Here is a 16,590-nt window from a genome sequence, read left to right as displayed (position 1 = left end):
TCATTGTCCCAGGTTATAGACTAACCTTGGGGGAGATTGGACACAGACGAGTTAACTGCCATCAGGAGGTAGTTGGAGGAGCACAGGGCATCTCTCAGCCTGCAGGCCCTGCCCCACACTCTGCCCTGAGGATTGGCACAGAGCCAGCAGAGTGCTGTGAGGGGCGCTGTCCCAAGCCCAAGCCCTGCCTGACTTCAGTCTGCCTTTCTTTCCCTAGAACCAGCAGAGCCACATGGAGGACAGACAGAGACATGGGGCTGATGAACGCCATTGGGCTGCAGCCCCGGAACCCTACCACCTCAGTGACATCTCAGGGCACCCAGACTCTTGCCCTTCAGCTACAGAATGCTGAAACACAGACTGAGAGGGAGGTGCCGGAGCCAGGGACAGCTGCCTCGGGTCCCGGTGAAGGTAGGAGCCATGTGGCGCTGGAGAGGGAGGTCTGACAAGGGGTGGGAGAGGGACACTAAGGCTGCCCAGCTCCTCTGCATGGACAGTTCGTGCTGCATGAGTGCCACTTCCCACTCGGAATGCATACCCTCTTCCATGCCTGGGTGATGCTCACCTGCTGGCATTAAAAGTTCCTCGGCAGCGACATTGTTTCCCTGAGCTGGGTCACTCTTGCAGCTTGTCAGGTCCCACCAAGTACACTGACCTCCCTCTCCTCTAAAATGTGGAGGACCCAGGCTCTTCTTCCAAAGAGAGAGCACAGAATTCCTGGATTGAAAGGACTAAAGGGAGATTTGCTGCTGCAAGCTGCTGTTCTAGAGGCGTACACACCAGGCCTTAGGCTTCCGGGACCAACCCACAGCCTAGCTTGTGTCCCCTACCAGTTGTGCAGATTTGAGACTGCCCCATGGGAGGTCCGCTCACACTCCTGTCACACCTGGGGCTGGTTGCCATTTTGGCTGCAGCCTGGCATATCATCAGCCACTTCTTCTCACCTACTTCAGGTGAGGCTCAGTCACGCTTGGCCCTGACTCTCTGTGCTGGCCTCACACTTTTAAAAACCAATTAGCACTCCCAGCAGCAGAGCTCGAGCCACTTAGGAGTCCGTCAGCAGCTGTGTTAAACAGGCTGTTCTCACTCAGTTGCTGTCCTTACCCCTACCCCCAGCCCCCTTGCTGGTCCTAGCTCCAAACAAAGCAGCCACCAAATAGACACATGTTTCTAAGTCTGTGTTGAGCCATTTTCCCAGAAGACACCATGGGAGGAAAAGCCATGGTGCATGTCGGGCAAAGAATAACAAATGTGCCTATTACCCCAGGGAATGGCTTTCTACACTGCCGTCCCCCACTGGGTCTTGCACGGTCCCTCTCAATGCCATGAACTGAGAATTTTCAAAATGAGATTCCCCTTTGGTCTGTAGCACAGCCCACCTCCTGCATCTGTGCTGGGTGGAAGCCCCTCGCTGGGGCCATGACTATGAGGCGGTGCTGGCTGGAAGATCCAGCCTCAGCTGTGAGCCTCCAGGAGGAGGTGGTGGAAGGCTCTTTCTGCCATCTTCAGGCCCTTTTTTGCAGGTTTCTGTGGACTCTGAGCTGCCGTAGAGTCCACTAGGCCTATTCCAGGAAGTCTGAGGGCCAGGAAACAGCGAACCACCACAGGCTTCTCGCATGGAGCCAGCCTCTCTCAGCAGGCGGCAGCCTCTCAGAGCTCCCAGTAAACCCTGACAGCGGGAGGGGTTTGGAGAAGTGGGCCATACTCTTAGGCCACCCCTTCCTGTTTTTTTTTTTTTTTTTTGAGATGGAGTCTCTCTCTGTCACCTGGAGTGCAGTGGCATGATCTCGGCTCACTGCAGCCTCCACCTTCCAGGTTCAAGCAATTCTCCTGCCTCAGCCTCCTGGGTAGCCAGGACTACAGGCATACACCACCATGCCCAGCTCATTCTTCTACTTTCAGTAGAGATGGTGTTTCACCTTGTTGGCCAGGATGGTCTTGATATCTTGACCTCATGATCCACCCACCTTGGCCTCCCAAGGTGTTGGGATTACAGGTGTGAGCAACTGCACCTGCCTGCTCCCCCCACAACCTTTTTTTTTTTTTTAAGACAGAGTCTTGCTCTGTCACCCAGGCTGGAGTGCAGTGGTGCAATCTCAGCTCACTGCAACCTCCACTTCTTGAGTTCAAGCAGTTCTCTTGCCTCAGCCTCCTGAGTAGCTGGGATTGCCAGTACACCTGGCTAATTTTTATATTTTTAGTAGAGACGGGATTTCACCATGTTGTCAAGGCTGGTCTCGAACTCCTGATCTTGTGATCCGCCCCCCACCCCGCACCCCTCGGCCTCCCAAAGTGCTAGGATTACAGGATGAGCCACTGTTCTCAGCCTCTTTTGTTTTTATTTTTTTTAGGTGGAGTCTCACTCTGTCACCCAGGCTGGAGTACAGTGGTACAATCTCATCTCACTGCAACCTCTGCCTGCTGGGTTCAAGCAATTCTCTGTGTCTCAGCCTCCTAAATAGTTGGGATTACAGGCACCTGCCACCACTCCCAGCAAATTTTTGTGTTTTTTTGGTGGAGATGGGGTTTCGCCATGTTGGCCAGTCTGGTCTTGAACTCCTGACCTCAAATGATCTGCCCACCTCAGCCTCCCAAAGTGCTCGGATTACAGGTGTGAGCCGCCGAGCCCAGCCGGTCCCTTATGTATGTATTTAGTGTATATACATGTATGTACATACAGCAGTCACTGAAAGAGAGTGTTGTTTGTTTTGTTTTGTTTTAGGCTGGTCTTGAGCTCCTGATCTTGATCCTCCCACCTTGGCTTTTTTTTTTTTTTTAATTTAAAGACAGTCTCAGCTGGGTGTAGTGGCTCACGCCTGTAATCCTAGCACTTTGGGAGGCCAGGGCAGATGGTTCACTTGAGGTCAGGAGTTAAAGACCAACCTGGCCAACATGGTGAAACCCTGTGTCTCTACTAAAAATACAACATTAGCCAGGCATGGTTGCGGGTGCCTGTAATCCCAGCTACTGAGGTGGCTGAGGCAGGAGAATCTCTTGAATCCAGGAGGAGGGGGGTTGCAATGAGCCAAGATCATGCCACTGTACTCCAGCCTGGGCAATAAAGCAAGACTCTGTATCAAAAAAAAAAAAAAAAAATTGGCTGTGAATCGAAAAATTATAATAATAATAATAATAATGACAGAATCTCAACTGGGCATGCTAGCTCACACCTGTAGTCCCAGCACTTTGGGAGGCCAAGGCAGGAGGATCCCCCTGAGTTCAACACCAGCCTGGGTAACACAGTGAAACACCATCTCTACTAAATATATGAAAAATTAGCTGGGCATGGTGACATGCATCTATAGTCTCAGCTACTCTGGAGGCTTGAGGCAGGAAGATCACTTGAGCCTGGAAGGTTGCGACTGCAGTGAGCCGTGATCGTGCTACTGCATTCCAGCTTGGGAGACAGAGGGAGACCCTGTCTCAAATATAAATAAATAACATAAAGATAGTGTCTCTGTCACTTAGGCTGGAGTACAGTGGCGCCATTATGGCTCACTGCAGTCCTGAACTGCTAGGCTCAAGCAGTCTTCCTGCCTCAGCCTCCTGACTAGCGGAGACTACAGGTTCACGCCACCACACCTGGCTAATTTTTTTTTTTTTTTTAATAGAGACAGGGTCTCACCATGTTGCACAGGCTGATCTTGAACTCCTGGCTTCAAGGAAGCTTCCTTCTTGGCCTCCCAGAATGCTGGAATTACAGGCATGAAGCACTGCACCCGGCCAGGCATCCCTTTCTGGTTTGATTTCACTGAGTTTTAACCATGTGTCAGCCACTTGGGCTGTGAAGACAAATAGGCCACTCTGTCCTTCCCTGGGGAGCTTGCACTCTAGAGAGGGAGATGGGCACCTAAGCCGAGCATTGCTTTAGTGTGATGAGGACCTCTGGAGCACAGAGGGGCTGTGCTCAGCCTGTGGGGTTTAGGGGAGGCTCCTGGAGGAGGTCGCCCTGAGCCTAGTATTCAAGGATGAATAGGAGTCAGGTGAAATAGCGTGGTGGGGAAGCATTCCTAGAGACATATCTTAGCACATGCAATGGTCCCAAGTTCAAAGACATGTCACTTTGCATAAAGGACCACTAGTTTGTGCTCATGGCATGACTGGTGCATGTTGAGAACTGAGGATGGATGAGTGGGGAGGACAGGTTACTGGGACTGGGCTGGGAGGGAGGCCTTCAGCCTGAAGGTGATGTGCTAGGCTCTGGGAGCAGGAGATGCCACCTTCAGAAGTATGTCCACTGGTGCTTCACCTCCCAGGGAATTCTCTGCTTTTTTCTTGGTTAGCATGCAGCCCATTTCTGGCTTCTAGTCGATTATAAGTTCCTTTTATTCTTTTGGGGGCATGGGGGCAGAGGGAAGGAGCACTTTTTCCTGGTTTTAGGAGGCAGGACCTCATTCTTTGCCCCAGTGTCCCCTCCTCCTGTAAATTAGAGTGGGTGGTAGAGGATGGCCCCAGCTAAGGTCGGCCGAAGCAGCAGGCTGCTTTTGCCTGCCTGTATCCCTGCGTGCTCTGCCTAGACCCTGCACTCCCAGCTCTTCCACACACCATACCCCTTTCAGAAAGCAGTCAGTGCAGGGGAGGTGTGGGTTGGAGAGCATGGGCACTTGATTAATGGGTGTCAGCATCCAGCCTTGTCCCTCCTAGGGTAAGGAGCCTTGTTCTGAGGCACTCACACCACTACTCTGCTGTCAGACTCTGCAGCGGAGCCCAGGGATCAGGGCTCTCTTTGGGCCCAGATTTCCCCATGCAGAGGCAGGCAGGTTCTGTATTGACAAGACCAGAGCTGCAAGAACATGGATAGTGAAACCCTGGTCAGGGAGTTCAGGGCTGGGCTAGAAAGGAGATCCCACCTGCACTCACAGCCGCTACAGGCACCAAGATTTGTTTTTATTTTATTTTATTTTTATTTTTTGAGACAAGATCTTGCTTTTCCATCCAGGCTAAAGTACAGTGACAGGAACAGAGCTCACTGCAGCCTTGACCTCCTGGGTTCAAGGGATCCTCCCACCTCAGCCTCCTGGCACACGCCACCACCTGGCTAATTTTGTTTTGTTTGTTTATTGCAGAGATGGGGTTTCACCATGTTGCCCAGGCTGGTCTGTAACTCCTGGGCTCCAGTGATCCTCCATATCTTTCCATGCCTTTCAGGAAGAGTCCTGGGTATTTGCACGCATTGGCCTATTTGCATGTTCAGTTTTAAGAAGAGTTTGACTTGTCCCAGAATTTGACTCTATAGCAAGTTTTCCTACCCTGCTGGCCAAGAGGGTAGCTCTGAAAGGGAGGGAAGCATTTCCTGAGCTCACCATTGGCTTCCAGCACTGATACAGTGCCTGCCTAGCTTGCAGTGGGCGTTCAGGGCAAGCGTGGAATGAATGAGTTGAGTTGAGTAAGGCCCTGCCTCTGAGCATGACTGTGCTGCACTGTTTGGGAGCACCATGGCTGTGCCTCTGACCCATAGCAAAGGTCATCTGAGCCTCTGTTTTGTCTGGGGAAGATGGTAGGTAGACCGGCAGCAGTAGCATTGGGCTCTGGGCCAGGAACAAGCAAATGTGAAGAGGGAGGGGCTGGAAGACCAGTATTCCCAGAGGTCAGGAAGGGCAGCTCCTCCTGTGACTCTCTGAGCCTCGGTTCCCTCTTCTGCTCCTCTGGCAGTGAAACCCCCAGAATATACTTACAGGGCATGATGGGAACTTGTTGATCTTACCCTGGCCTCTGCTTCTAGAGTGCACCTTAGGACTTGCCAAGGAAGAGACCTCATGTGAACTCTAAATCAGTTTCCTATTTTCAAAGACAAAAACAGATGCTTTGCAACAGAGAAGGAGACCGCAGAATTAACCCCGTCTGCCACTGTGCCTAGATCCCTGACCATGACTGCCATTTCCCTCTAGCCCTGGTGTTTCTTTCTCTCGAAGAATGTGCCAGATGCCCTTGGTTGCTCTTAGCATTGGCTTAGAGTTCCCAGGAGGGAAGCAAAGCTCATAGTTCTGTAGGCTGAAGTTGTCCACACCCAGCCTGGGGAACCATTCATGTGTACATTTTTTTTTTTTTTTTTTTTTTTGAGACGGAGTTTCGCTCTTGTTACCCAGGCTGGAGTGCAATGGCGCGATCTCGGCTCACCGCAACCTCCGCCTCCTGGGTTCAGGCAATTCTCCTGCCTCAGCCTCCAGAGTAGCTGGGATTACAGGCACGTGCCACCATGCCCAGCTAATTTTTTGTATTTTTAGTAGAGACGGGGTTTCACCATGTTGACCAGGATGGTCTCGATCTCTTGACCTCGTGATCCGCCCGCCTCGGCCTCCCAAAGTGCTGGGATTACAGGCTTGAGCCACCGCGCCCGGCCCATGTGTACATTTTTAAATCTTCCACTCATTCTTTTTTGAGCACTTACTTTGTGTCTGGTATTGTATTAGGCATGAGGAATTCAAGGGTACTCAATTACATTGAGATGAAGCCGTTGTGTTTCTTCCCTCAAAGAGCAAGTCCAGAGAGGAACCAGACATAAATGCTTCTTCTGCAATGGGCGGTTACAACCAGTTTTCCAAGTATCCTTAAGTCTGGAGCCCCTATGAGGAGCCTGGGCGCCCTTTTATTCATCTATACATGTATTTGACAAATACACGCCCAGTGTAAACCCATGTGTCAGACTTGACTCAAAAGTGAATACAACTGAGTCCAATACCTTCAGGAACTTACAGGCCAGAAGAGAGATGCCACAGCCATGGGAGGTGTGAAGCACCGTGAGGCCCCAGACAACAAGTAGCTCCTTCCAGCTGGGGGACCAGAGGTGGCAGAGGAGAAGGGGCAAGAACATGGCACAATGGGCACAGTGTACGCCCATCTGTGTGGGCAGGGAGCAGGGCTGCTGGGTTCCTGCAGGAACGTGGCGGGCAGGGCAGGAAGGTCTGGAATGCGGTAAGGGCCTGGCGACAGAGCCCTGAAATGTCAAGCTAAGGAATTTTGACTACTGTGAGGGCCTTTGCAGCTGCTGGATTTTGAACAGGGTGCAGACTTAACCAGAGCTCAGTTCATCAGAGCTTAATTAGGATGGTAATAGCAGCAGCGTGGAGACTGGATGGACAGAGAGGAGACTGGAAGCCTAGTTAGGACACAGCCACAGCCATAGAGAGGGGTGGCCAAGCCTGGAGCCACAGACAAGCAAGCAGTGGGCTCAGACTTAGTGCCAGCAGCAGGGCCTCCCCCAGAGCCTGGGAAAGCCCATCTGGGGCTCACTGGAGGCTTGGCTACAGCAGCTTCCTTAGGGCCTCAAGGCAGCCTGTTCTGCCCCTAGTGAGCTACTTGAAAAGAGCTGAGCCAGGCATGGTGGCTCATACCTATAATCCCAGTGCTTTGGGAGGCCAAGACAGGTGGATCACGAGGTTAGGAGTTTGAGACGAGCCTGGCCAGCTTAGTAAAACCCTGTCTCTACTAAAAATACAAAAACTAGCCAGGCGTGGTGGCACACACCTGTAGTTCCAGCTACTCAGGAGGCTGAGGCAGGAGAATCACTTGAACCTGGGAGGTAGAGGTTGCAGTGAGCTGAGATCCTGCCATTGCACTCCAGCCTGGGTGACAGAGTGAGACTCTATCTCAAAAAAAAAAAAAGAAAGAAAGGAAAAAGTAAAGCTGGCTGGGCATGGTGGCTCACACTTGTAATCCCAGCACTTTAGGAAGCCGAGGCAGGTGGATCACGTGAGGTCAGGAGTTCAAGATCAGTCTGGGCAACATGGTGAAACCCCATCTCTACTAAAAATACAAAAAATAAAAAAAATAAATAAAAATAGCCAGCTGCTGTGACAGGCGCCTGTAATTCCAGCTACTTGGGAGGCTGAGCCAGGAGAATCGCTTGAACCTGGGAGGTGGAGGTTGCAGTGAGCTAAGATTGTACCACTGCACTCCAGCCTTGGCAGGCAACAAAAGTGAGACTCCATCTGGAAAAAAAAGAAAAAAGAGCAGAGAGTTCACCAGGCACAGAGCCTGGCACAGTGCACTCCAGTGCCAGCAGGCTGCAGGCCAGCCACAGCACAGCCCAGACTGTGCTGGGACAGCTTCAGTGCGCAGAGTTCTTAGAAAGCAGTGGTGCCACGATGAGCACAGGGAGGGCCCCAGGGGGCCTCCCCAGGCAGCCCTTTGGCTCCCAGGGTTACTGAGGCTGTAGATTGACCTTTTTTGTCTTACCCTCTGCCCCACTGTTAGAAGACTTTTTCCACTGAGAGAAGATGGGGGTGACCCAGTACTCTGAGAGCCAGCCCTTCAGGTTTTCTCTCCTTCTGCCCTGGGAGCTGGAACCAAGCATTCCAGGAGGAAGTGGGGGATGGAGGGCAGGGTTTATCAGGGGACGCTGAGAAGAGCAAGAGCAGGACATGATGCTGAGGAAGATCGTCTAAGACGGGCTGGGTGCAGCGCCTTGTGCATGGAATCCCAGCCCTTTGGGAGGCCAAGGTGGGAGAATTGCTTGAACCCAGGAGTTCAAGACCAGCCTGAGCAACATGGCGAAACCCTGTCTCTACAAAAAGTACAAACAATTAGCCATGTGTCGTGGTGCGTGCCTGTAGTCCCAACTACTCAGGAGGCTGAGCTGGGTGGAGAGCTTGCACCCGAGAGGCTGAAGCTGCAGTGAGCTGTGTTTGTACCACTGCACTCCAGTATAGGTGACGCAGCAAGACCTGGTCTCAAAAAAAAAAAAAAGCAGGGGGAGAAAAAGACCTGTAGAAAGAACTAGTAGCATCAGGCTGCCCAGCACTAACAAGGTGGATGAGAGATCTCACCAAGCCATGAAACTGGCTGGCCTGGAAATCCAACTCTAATGAGGCAGGCAGTGAGAAGGGACTGGATGGGGTTAGGGGAGGAAAGAAACTCTCGTAAAAATGGCTGGTGGCAAGTACCCCAAAAGGAAAGAAAACTCGTCATCAAAAGCCCCAAAACTGCTGGGCGCGGTGCCTCAAGCCTGTAATCCCAGCACTTTGGGAGGCCGAGGCGGGTGGATCACGAGGTCGAGAGATCGAGAACATCCTGGTCAACATGGTGAAACCCCGTCTCTACTAAAAATACAAAACATTAGCTGGGCATGGTGGCGTGTGACTGTAGTCCCAGCTACTCAGGAGGCTGAGGCAGGAGAATTGCCTGAACCCAGGAGGTGGAGGTTGCGGTGAGCCGAGATCACGCCATTGCCCTCCAGCCTGGGTAACAAGAGCGAAAACTCCGTCTCAAAAAAAAAAAAAAGCCCCAAAACTGCAAAATTCCAAATAGGCCAGCAAGTAGCTGATAGAGACAAATCAGCAGTTCAGTGGAGCCATCCCTCGCCATCCTGGGAGCCTTTATCATAGTTGCCCACAGACTTGGCCTGGTTTTCACCCTACCAAGAGCTGAGCAGAAGGCTGGAGGGGTGGTCCCTCAGGGACAGAGCTCCACTGCCGCAGACCCCAGGCTAATCCCAGCAGGCACTATTGACCAAGTGCTTGGGGAGTGTGCTCCTTTTCTCTCTCCAGCACTGTGCAAGGTAGATGTTAGGTTTCTCAAGGTCACCCAGAAAGTGAGTGATGGAGCTGAGATTTGAGCCTTAGTCTTTTCTGTTCCCACACAAGGGAATGCTCAGGACTTTCTGGAGAGGGGGCAGGAGACAGATCCTTCTCTCCCTTCCCAGGCCTGCAGGTTGAAGCTTGGGGCCTGTTCTGGTCAGCTGCCTCTCTCCAGGGAAATATGGCATCAGGCATTGAGCCCAGGAGAACAGTAGCTGGGGAATAGTTTGTGAATACTAGTGGGTAAAGGGAAAGAAGAGAAGGAAACAGTGCTTCCAGGGAACAGTTAAAACTCAACTTCTTGCCGGGCACGGTGGCTCAAGCCTGTAATCCCAGCACTTTGGGAGGCCGAGGCGGGTGGATCACAAGGTCAAGAGATCGAGACCATCCTGGTCAACATGGTGAAACCCCGTCTCTACTAAAAATACAAAAAAAAAAAAAAAAAAAAAAAAAAACTCAACTTCTGGCCAGGTGCAGTGGCTCATGCCTGTGATCCCAGCACTTTGAGAAGCCTAGGTATGGGCGGATCACCTGAAGTCAGCAGTTCGAGAGCAGCCTGGCCAACATGGTGGAACCCTGTCTCTACTAAAAATACAAAAAATTAGCCAGATGTGGTGGGCACCTGTAATCCTAGCTACTCAGGAGGCTGAGGCAGGAAAATCGCTTGAACCCAGGAGGTGGAGGTTGCACTGAGCCGAGATTGCGCCACTGCACTCCAGTCTGGGTGACAGAGTGAGACTCCCTCTCAAAAAAACAAAAACAAAAATTAGCTGGGTATGGTGGCACATGCCTGAATCCCAGCTACTTGGGAGGCTGAGGCAGGAGAATCACTTGAACCCGGGAGGCAGAGGTTGCAGTGAGCCAGCCTGGGTGACAAGAGCAAAGCTCCGTCTCAAAAAGCAAAAAAAAAAAAAAAAAAAAAAAAAAGAAAGCTGGCTGTAGTGGTTCACACCTGTAATCCCGGCACTTTAGGGGGCTGAGGTGGGCGGATCATGGTGAAACTCCGTCTGTAGTGGTGGCAGGCACCTGTAGTCTCAGCTACTCAGGAGGCTGAGGTGGGAGAATGGCTTGAACCTGGGAGGTGAAGGTTGCAGTGAGCCAAGATCGTGCCATTGCACTCCAGCCTGGGCAACAACAGTGAAACTCAGTTTCAAAAAAATAAATATGGCCAGGTGTGGTGACCCACTCCTGTAATTCTAGCACTTTGGGTGGCCAAGGCGGGTGGATCACCTGAGGTCAGGAGTTTGAGACCAGCCTGGCCAACAGGAGGAAACTCCGTCTCTACTAAAAATACAAAAATTAGGCTGGGCGTGGTGGCACATGTTGTAATCCCAGCTACTCAGGAGGCTGAGGCATGAAAATCTCTTGAACCCCAGAGGCAGAGGTTGCAGTGAGCCGAGATTAGCACCACCGCACTCCAGTCTGGGCAACAGAGTGAGACCCTGTCAAAACAAAACAAAATAAAATCTCTCAGCTTCCTCAGGGGCTTTGAAGAGGTATCACAGAACTACACTGAAGGAAGACAGTGTTGTAATAAAGCAGAGCATAGTGTTTCCCTTTGGGCCACACCCATAGGGTACCTACTCTCTTTCCAAAGAAAGGGTGGCATACCCCAGCCCAGCCTGAGGTCTGCTGAGTTTCCACAACAGGGACAGACAAAGACAGCTGTCTAAACCTGCCTCCTTGCATGCTAAGCTGCCACTGGTACTGAGAACTCACTGAAGCCAACTTCCTGCCTTCTGGGCCAGTGCTACCTCTGAGCTGGCCATCCTAGGCCTCCGTTTCCTCACCAGTAAAACAGAAGTACAGATTGTGATCATTTGGGGAGTTTTGTCTAGCTTTTTCAAGACTCAAATTGGTTTTCACAGTGTTGGAGCGAGTCTTTCTCTATCCTGCATTTAGTCAAGAATCCCGCAGCTGCTTCCAGTGGCTGCCGCCTGCCTCAAAGCCCCAGACCAGCAGCCAATTTGCTCTCTTCTGCTTTGTACCTGCCAGGTGAGGGCTCAGAGTATGGTGCCAGTGGAGAAGATGCGCTCAGCAGGATCCAGAGGTTGATGGCGGAGGGCGGCATGACGGCCGTGGTGCAGCGGGAGCAGAGCACCACCATGGCCTCCATGGGCGGCTTCGGCAACAACATCATCGTCAGCCACCGCATTCACCGAAGCTCTCAGACGGGCACTGAACCTGGTGTCGCCCGCACCTCCTCACCCCAGCCCTCCACCTCTCGGGGACTGCTTCCAGAGCACGGGCAACTGGCAGAGCGGGGCCTAAGCCCCCGGACAGCTTCCTGGGACCAGCCTGGTACCCCTGGGCGGGAACCAACCCAGCCAACCCTGCCCTCTTCCTCCCCTGTCCCTATTCCTGTTTCCCTTCCCAGCGCTGAGGGACCGACCCTCCACTGCGACTTGACCAATAACCACCACCTTTCAGATGGGGGCGGCAGCAGGGGGGACTCTGCAGGCCCCAGGGGAGAACCACGGAACAGGTAGAGAAAGCATTGCACTGGTGCCTCCCCTCCAACCGCCAAGCAGAAACCAGACCTCACAGCTGACTGGGAACTGGACATGCGGAAGAGCTACTGGCTGCATCAGGGAACAGGAGGAGGAGGGTCGGGGTGGAGAGGAGCTCAGTCAGTGGGCATGAGGCAGTCGAATGGGCAAGGCCTGCCTCGGGAAATTAGAACCTTCCAGGATCTGGAGCCCAGGAGAGCCACACTGTGGGCTTAATGTGAATGGATGAACAAGTGGGTATCTCTGCCAGGCACCCCGCTTTCTCCTAGTAACATGGGCTCAGGGGACTCAACCCTGGACAGAGAGCCTCCAGAGCGTGAACAGTCTTCCAGATCTGGGCCAATCATCCTGAGCAGAGGCCCATGGGGCAGCTTTGCCCTGTCCACCTGTTGGGTGGGCAGGGCCACCAGGAGCCCAGGAACAGGAGGAGTGGCCTGGCCCGGAAAAACCACCTCCAACTCTGAGCCTTCCAGAGCTTCAGCCTCTCTTCGTCATCTTACCCCAATGAAACCAACAGGGGTCGGGCCAGGCACCCAGATTCCTGAGGACAGGGACTTCTGGCATTTACCAATAGGGGACTACTGTGGAGTAAGGGGGCGGCCTGCTTGCCTGATACAGGATTGAGTCAAGGGACAGTGGGCAGGTCCTCACTCAGGAGTCGGGGGTGTAGGCTGGCCGGCCCCCAGGGCTTGTCCACCAGTCTCCTTCTCCCCCGGAGGCCCTCAGAGCAGCGCCTGTGGGTATCAGTATTACCTGAGCCTAGGCCAAAGCTAGCCCAAGGCTAGGGGAGGGGAGGAGACGCCAGGTCGGAATGTGAGGTCTCAGTCTGTGACTTACGGTGTTGCATGTGGACTATTAACTGTACGTGTAGTTTCTAGTGGAGAAATCAAGGCTCTGATCATTTTGTTTTTAGTATGAAAATGTGATTTTCTTTCTGTCTGTAACTCATCATAGAAGCATTGTGTTGGGAGAAGAGGGGATGGTCTACAGCTAATGAGGGAAACACCAAAGATCACATCATTAAAATGATGACATGCCCCTCACCAGGCTCCTCTCTCGTTTATTTCCACGGAGGCTGGGGGAGGGGTGGGGATTGGGAAGTGAGGGGCACTGAACTGAGTCAGGCCCAGTTCCCCCGGCACTGTTTCTGGTGCCAGTGGGGTGCAGTGGACCCATCTGACCCCTTCACCAGAGCTGGTCAGGTGAGGGCTGCCACCTCTGCTTCATACCACTTCACGCCACCACTTCCTGCTTCCCGGGGGCCTGCTTTCCAGTGGGACCACTTCCAGTGGCAGGTGGGTATGTAGGAATGATCCAAGGCTGTTCATCCTAATAGGTTCCCACCCAGGACTACAGTCCCGAAGTGATGTAAATGGCCAGAAAGCTGGATCCCCTCCAGTCCTGGAAAAGTGCACACAGCAGGTGTCCAGCCTGCCAGGCGGGTGGAGGGGCTTGGTCCTGTTGGCAGGCAAGGTGTCACTGGCTAGCTGCTCAGATCTCTCTTGACTGTGTCTTCCCTCCAGTGGCCGAAAGGCCTGCTCTGTTTACGGGCTTTGGCTGCTTGAAAGCTTCCAGCTGGCCGGGTGCAGTGGCTTACACCTGTAATCCCAGCACCTTGGGAGGCCAAGATGGGCAGATCACTTGAGGTCAGGAGTTTCTGAGACCAGCCTGGCCAACATGGTGAAACCCTGTCTCTACTAAAAATAAAAAAAATTAGCCGGGCATGGTGGCAGGTACCTGTAATCCTAGCTACTGGAGAGGCTGAGGCACAAGAATCGCTTGAACCCCGGAGGCAGAGGTTGCAATGAGGGGAGACCATGCCACTGCATTCTAGCCTGGGCAACAGAGTGAGACTCTGTCTCAAGTGGGACAAGGATATTTGTCCCAACTCTTCACGAGCCATAAAAGAAAATCCAAGCAATACTAGGGCTTTTTGCTAGCAGCATGTACTTTTGGGTGTTGTGTGTGTGTGTGTGTGTGTGCAACCAAATCTGTCCCTGATGCCAATTCTGGCCACAGAATTTCAGATTCTGCTCCAAAAGAGACAAAAACCAAAAGATAAATCTGCAAGAAATACAAAACCATCAGCCAGGCGCAGTGGCTCATGCCTGTAATCCCAGCACTTTGGGAGGCCAAGGTGGGCGGATCACCTGAGGTTGGGAGTTTGAGACCAGCCTGACCAACATGGAGGAACCTTGTCTCTACTAAAAATACAAAAATTAGCTGGGTGTGGTGGCACATGCTGTAATCCCAGCTACTCAGGAGGCTGAGGCTGGAGAATCACTTGAACCCAGGAGGCAGAGGTGGCAGTGAGCCAAAATCATGCCACAGCACTCCAGCCTCAGCAACGAGCAAAACTCCATCTCAAAAAAGAACAAAATACAAAACCATGGCAAGACTCATTTTCTAGAAAATTACGTGTAACAGTGGACTCTGGACTGAAAGACACATCACTTAGCTGTGTGACTTTGGACAAGCCACTTGCCTTTTCTGGGCTTCACTTTCCTTGTTAGGATGCAGGGCTTGTACTACACAACCTCAAAGTTACTTCTAGCTCTGTGCTCTGGAATCATTCAAGCCCAGAGAGCACACAACTGGTTAGGGCAGGCTTCCTTTCACAGGTGGGATTTAGGCACCTGTAGTCCTAAACTACTTGGGAGGCTGAGCCAGGAGGATCACTTGAGCCTAGGAGTCCAAGTCCAGCCTGGGCAACAAAGTGAAACTCTCTCTCTCTCTTTCTCTCTCTCTCTCTCTCTCTTCTTTTAAAAAGTGGGATATGAGCTAAACATTGAAGGCTGGAAGGAGAAGGGAGCCCACTGCCCCACATCCTTTCCCCACTGCCCGTAGGAGGAAGAATTCCTTGGTCTAATAGTGGGTCCTGTTAATTTGTTTATTGTAAACCACTCAAAAAACGTTCTGAGGCCGTTACTGCTGTTATCCCTACTCCCAAAGACCACAATTAACTGGCAGAGCCAGGGTTTGAATCGGGTCGTGTATGATTCCTGAGCACACACCTCAGCCAGCCACTGTCATTTCTACAGAAGGAAGATGAAGTGTAGGAGAAAAAATACAACCCTGACTTGTTCTGTTGCTTTGGGGAGAAGGGTATGAGGAGGCCCCTAGGGATGAGGTGATCCAAAAAAATTTTTTTTTGTTTTTTTGTTTGTTTGTTTGTTTTTGAGACGGAGTTTCACTCTTGTTACCCAGGCTGGAGTGCAATGGCGTGATCTCGGCTCACCGCAACCTCCGCCTCCTGGGTTCAGGCAATTCTCCTGCCTCAGCCTCCTGAGTAGCTGGGATTACAGGCACGCACCACCATGCCCAGTTGATTGTTTTGTATTTTTAGTAGAGACGGGGTTTCACCATGTTGACCAGGATGGTCTCGATCTCTTTTTTTTTTTTTTTTTTTTTTTTGAGACAGAGTTTCACTCTTGTTACCCAGGCTGGAGTGCAATGGCGCGATCTCGGCTCACCGCAACCTCCGCCTCCTGGGCTCAGGCAATTCTCCTGCCTCAGCCTCCTGAGTAGCTGGGATTACAGGCACGTGCCACCATGCCCAGCTAATTTTTTGTATCTTTAGTAGAGACGGGGTTTCACCATGCTGACCAGGATGGTCTTGATCTCTCGACCTCGTGATCCACCCGCCTCAGCCTCCCAAAGTGCTGGGATTACAGGTCTCGATCTCTTGACCTCATGATCCGCCCGCCTCGTCCTCCCAAAGTGCTGGGATTACAGGCTTGAGCCACCGCGCCCGGCCTTGTTTGTTTTGAGATGGAGTATCACTCTGTTGCCCAGGCTAGAGTGCAGTGGCACAATCTCGGCTCACTGCAACCTCTGCCTCCTGGGTTCAAGCGATTCTCGTGCCTCAGCCTCCTGAGCAGCTGGGATTACAGGTGTGTGCCACCACACACAGCTAATTTTGTATTTTTATTAGAGGCAGGGTGTCACCATGTTGGCCAGGCTGGCCTCAAACTCCTGACCTCAAGTGATCTGCCAGCCTCGGCCTCTCAAAGTGCTGGGATTATTGGCGTAAGCCACCACCCAGCTGAGGTGGTCCAAATTTAGACCTGCCTGGCCTTGCCTCTGCTGTCTCTGGATGGTGCCAGCCACCCTCCCCCAACCCCATTGGAGGCCCTTGTCAACACCTTCCTGTCCTCATACCAACTTCTTTCCTTAGAAAGCCCTTGCCCAATGACTGCCTCTCCGGTGGTAAAATCTTTGCAGGCCCCTTAAATATCACAAGGTTGTGGCGTCAGCAGGGCAAAGATGGGGCAGTCCCTTTTGGAGTTGAGGGAATAGGTTCAGAGAAATTCTGTTACTTGTCTGTTAACCTAGTGGCATCAAAGGCAGAGCAGAGAAACTTACCAGGTTCCCTTGTCCCCAGCTCGGCTTTCCAGGGTTCCACAGTGGGTTCTTGGGGTTGGGAGATTGCAGGAGGTCAAAAGCCCCTTCATAGCAGGGATTGTGGAGAAATTAAAGTGACTGTGCCTGCCAGCTTCTGGAAGAGCTGGGGTTAGTAGCTGGAGGCATGTCTGGTATCTGCAGCCTCCCATCCTTGGCCTTGC

General features: G+C 52.3%; 1 protein-coding gene across 8 annotated transcripts in view; it reads left to right on the top strand.

Annotated features, from left to right (window-relative positions):
• The window catches only part of AMBRA1 (autophagy and beclin 1 regulator 1), a 173,739-nt gene extending 160,671 nt beyond the window's left edge, over nucleotides 1–13,068 (top strand). For all 8 annotated transcript variants that reach the window (XM_039470930.2, XM_010333970.2, XM_010333964.2 and 5 more), the window contains 2 exons: nucleotides 218–411; nucleotides 11,511–13,068. In XM_039470930.2, the coding sequence (XP_039326864.1) occupies nucleotides 218–411; nucleotides 11,511–12,004 (688 nt within the window). In that variant the 3' untranslated portion in view covers nucleotides 12,005–13,068. The remainder of the gene's footprint in view (nucleotides 1–217; nucleotides 412–11,510) is intronic.
• Nucleotides 13,069–16,590: the final 3,522 nt, after the last annotated feature.

This window comes from Saimiri boliviensis, chromosome 6 (genome assembly GCF_048565385.1).
Source record: "Saimiri boliviensis isolate mSaiBol1 chromosome 6, mSaiBol1.pri, whole genome shotgun sequence".
In the NCBI taxonomy this organism is placed as follows: domain Eukaryota; kingdom Metazoa; phylum Chordata; class Mammalia; order Primates; family Cebidae; genus Saimiri; species Saimiri boliviensis.
This window is presented reverse-complemented; position numbering and strand designations above follow the sequence as displayed.